The sequence below is a fragment of the Terrapene carolina genome, unplaced genomic scaffold, assembly GCF_002925995.2.
Source record: "Terrapene carolina triunguis isolate 2854851 unplaced genomic scaffold, T_m_triunguis-2.0 Scaffold629, whole genome shotgun sequence".
Lineage (NCBI taxonomy): Eukaryota > Metazoa > Chordata > Testudines > Emydidae > Terrapene > Terrapene triunguis.
Genome location: NW_020664980.1, coordinates 13,617,008 through 13,620,366, shown reverse-complemented (window position 1 = coordinate 13,620,366; position 3,359 = coordinate 13,617,008). Strand labels below are relative to the sequence as shown.

General features: G+C 58.3%; 1 protein-coding gene across 1 annotated transcript in view; it reads right to left on the bottom strand.

Annotated features, from left to right (window-relative positions):
• Positions 1–748: 748 nt before the first annotated feature.
• Positions 749–3,359, bottom strand: part of SLC6A7 (solute carrier family 6 member 7) — a 30,016-nt gene continuing 27,405 nt past the window's right edge. The window contains exons 14-15 of the mRNA XM_024217031.1: positions 1,675–1,760; positions 749–1,004 (exon numbers count right to left, since the gene is read on the bottom strand). Of these exons, the coding sequence (XP_024072799.1) occupies positions 749–1,004; positions 1,675–1,760 (342 nt within the window). The remainder of the gene's footprint in view (positions 1,005–1,674; positions 1,761–3,359) is intronic.

The window sequence follows — 3,359 nt, the reverse complement described above, 5'->3', positions numbered from 1 at the left end:
GGGGGTGGCTCATGCACAAAATATAGGCATCTGTCTCTCTTCCAGGGCACAAGGCGGGAGGACGCTCTCTCTTTGGGGAGACGACGCCCCCACAGCCCAGAATTCAGTGCCCTCTAGAGCGGAGTAGGTGAAAGCAGGTGAAATCTCTGCACCGCTCCCCCCTCAACGTAAAACGCTAAGTAGGCCACAGTCATCTGAGGGCGTTATTCCTCGGGCCCCTTCCCCTCAGCGTTCACAGCCCTCTTCCAACAGACCAGCCGGCAGGCTTGTCCCCGGTGCACCTCCCACCGGTGCCTGGAGCCTGTGATTTCAAGCAGGTGCTGTCCTCCAGCCGGCCACGAGGCAGGGGTCACGCTGCAGGGAGCCCAGACCACGTCAGAGGGAGGCGCTGGCCAGGCAGTGACTATGCAGGTGTGCACAGCGACAGCTCACCTACAACCTTGGGCCGACTGACACGAACACCAGGGTGTGCCTCAGCACAGACGGGACAGCGCTCGTGTCTGTAGTTACCTCCGGGAGGTCCAGCAACGCCGAAAGGAGATGATTTAATTCTTATTTCAATGTAATGTTATCGTATCCCCGCTTGTTTCAGTTGCCATAGCATCCAGCAGCCCCAGACATAGACCAGGGCCCCGGTGCACTAGGGACCGTACAAACCCAGAACAAAACAACGGGCCCTGCCCCAAAGGGCTGCCAAGCTAAGCAAATCTTTGGAAGAACAGCATCTCTAGTGTGGCAGCGCCCTCTGTTACTGCACTGCCTTGGGCCGGAGCCCAGAATCCACGCATTGCCAGGCCAGGTTGCCAGCAACTGTGTCACACGTGCAGCCGTCGAGGAAGCATCCATTTCCTTTGCCCGAGAGGCCGCAGATTGCCGGGTGCCATGAAGCAATCCGTGCGAATGCAGCCTGGCTCTCCAGCTGCCCCATGCAAAGGGAGGCCAGGGGAGCAGTCGCAGGCGCGGTGTTGTTGGAGCAGAGCATAGGCAGCGAGGGTACCGGCTGGCTGAATGGAGAGGAAATGGGAGAAATACCAACCAGCGCCACAGCCGAGCTAAAGCTATTTTAGTCTCCAGGGCTGGGAGTTGCATGCTGGGGACCTGATCCTGGGCGGGGCTGAACCCCCCTCAAATCCCAGTCAGCTCAGTGGAAATTCATAGATTTCTAGAGTCCAGAAAGGACCAAGCTTATGCCTAGATTGCCAGCGCCTCGGGACAGGGCCCGTCTTTTTGTTCCGTGTTGTGCAGCGCCTAGCGCGACGGGGTCGTGGTCCGTGACTGGGGCTCTTAGGTCCTATGGTAACCCAAATAATAAGAATGAGCTCATGTAGTCTGACTTCCTGTGTATCCAGGGGACAGCGTTTCACCCAGTTAGCCCCATAGCTTGTGTCTGACCAAAGCCTAGCTAGCTAGCTCAGGGCTCTGTGCAGGCACCCAACGCTGCCCCTCTCCGGCTCGGGGTCTGAGCTGCAGCAGCCGTGCCGGGATCAGGCAGGGAGGCGAAGGGAAGACCCTCACTGCTGGGGCCCCTCAGGCTCTGGGAGCGGAGAGGAGGATTGTGAAAGTGGAATGAGTGTGGAAGGCTCGACGCACGAGGAAAGCAAATGGTGACCCAGTGGCAAGTGGGGCAGGGCGGCCCCTCCCCCGAGTCGCTCGCTCTGGGCACCGGGCGCTGACTCTCGCCGGAGGAGCGGAGAAGGGAGCTTGGACGTCGGGGTGCTCTGGGGGTTCCCAGCTGTCCTCAGTGTGGCGTTCCGCATTCCCTGGGGGAGGAGGAGGGAGCTGTCAGACAGGACAGCAAGAGCCATTAGAGCCGTTCCCTGGGCGCTGAGCTGAGGGAGCTGGCCTATCGACAGGGGAAACAATTAGCAGCGTCACCTCCGTTAGGCACCAGCCATAAAGGGGAAAAACAGAGCTCCGAGTGGGGGAATAGCTGCGTCTCTCTCTAGCGCCCACCATTAACCCAGCCTCGTGCGCACATGCAGGACGAACAGCCGGCCAGCACGGGAATGTCTCGCTCCCAGCCGCTGGGGCTCGATGGCTGCCAGCCGCAGGTGCTGGGATACCTGGGACTCCAGAGGGAGGCAAGAGTTTTATTTCATCATAATCATATTTACACTCATTGTCCCGTCCCCCTGCGGGCGCACCCACACCAATACACGTTTGCTGTGGCACTGAGGAAGGGGCGGCATGTGGGAGATGCAGAAAGGACCCCCAGGAGGTGCAGGGGTCAGTTACATGCTGTCCTTGGGCAGCGCACAGGTGGGTGGCCTGTCTCTTCCCAGTCTTCAGCGCAGAAAGGAACTGAGATGAGACAGGCCTGCCAGGCAGGCCCGGCCTAACTGAGCAAGGGCCACCAGCCTGCTCCTTGGCTCACAGGACTCTCTGTTGGCATGCTGGGAGCTGGCTGTCGTGCGTGGGCAAAAGATGGCACAGCCGCCCCGAGAGCACTTTCCCTTTCTGGACCAGCTCCCCAGCCATAGCTTTGCCTCCTCGCCCCATCCCTATTGAACTGCCTCTCTCGCAGGTGCTGCCTTTTCCTGGATTGCAGGGGCGGTTTCTTGTGTATTTATCTTCTTCGAGGCAAAGGTCCCAGGCGGGAAAGTCAGCAGGGCTTTGGTCGGCACGGCCATTGCATGTACAGTGGGACAGAGTAGCTGCCTGCAACCTGGTGACTCTCGTAAAGCCACCAGTGCTAACGATTGCATTTAGCACTAAGCACGCGGTACCACAAAACTTCGTTTGCCCATAAAAGCCATCTACACTCAAACCCAATCCAGTCCAGGATAGACCTCGGGAACACACCCTTCAAAACCCAGTCCAGATTGCCCTGGACTCCAGGGGATGCAATAGCCCTCAGGAAGTGGGGAGCTTCGATTTGGATACACACGTGGAGCTGAGCTATTGGCGCTGGAGACAGGCTCAAACCATCAAATCCAGGTCCAGACAGAGACTTTAAGCCCACGTGGAGGTTGTTGGGACCTGGGGCTTGGCTGAGCCCACTGTAATGATAAAGGGCCATTTTCAAAATTCAGCCCTGGGTTCAGAGGTGTTTGGAGCCAGGATTGGGCTCTGCTCCATCTCGAATACAGCCTTGGAAATCAGCTAGACAGACCCCCAAGCACAGCCTTTCTGGTGGTACGTTGGTGTGTCTGCTTCTGGTCTCCCTGGGTACGTCTACACAGGCATAAAAGACCCATAAAAGGTCTGGGTCAGCTGACTCGGGCTCACGGGGCTTGGGAGGCAGGGCTACAAATTTCTGTGTAGACATTTGGCCTCGTGTTGAAACCCCAGCTCTGGGACTCTGTACCCTTGTAGGGTCCCAGAGCTTAGGCTCCAGCCCAAGTCTGAACATCTACACA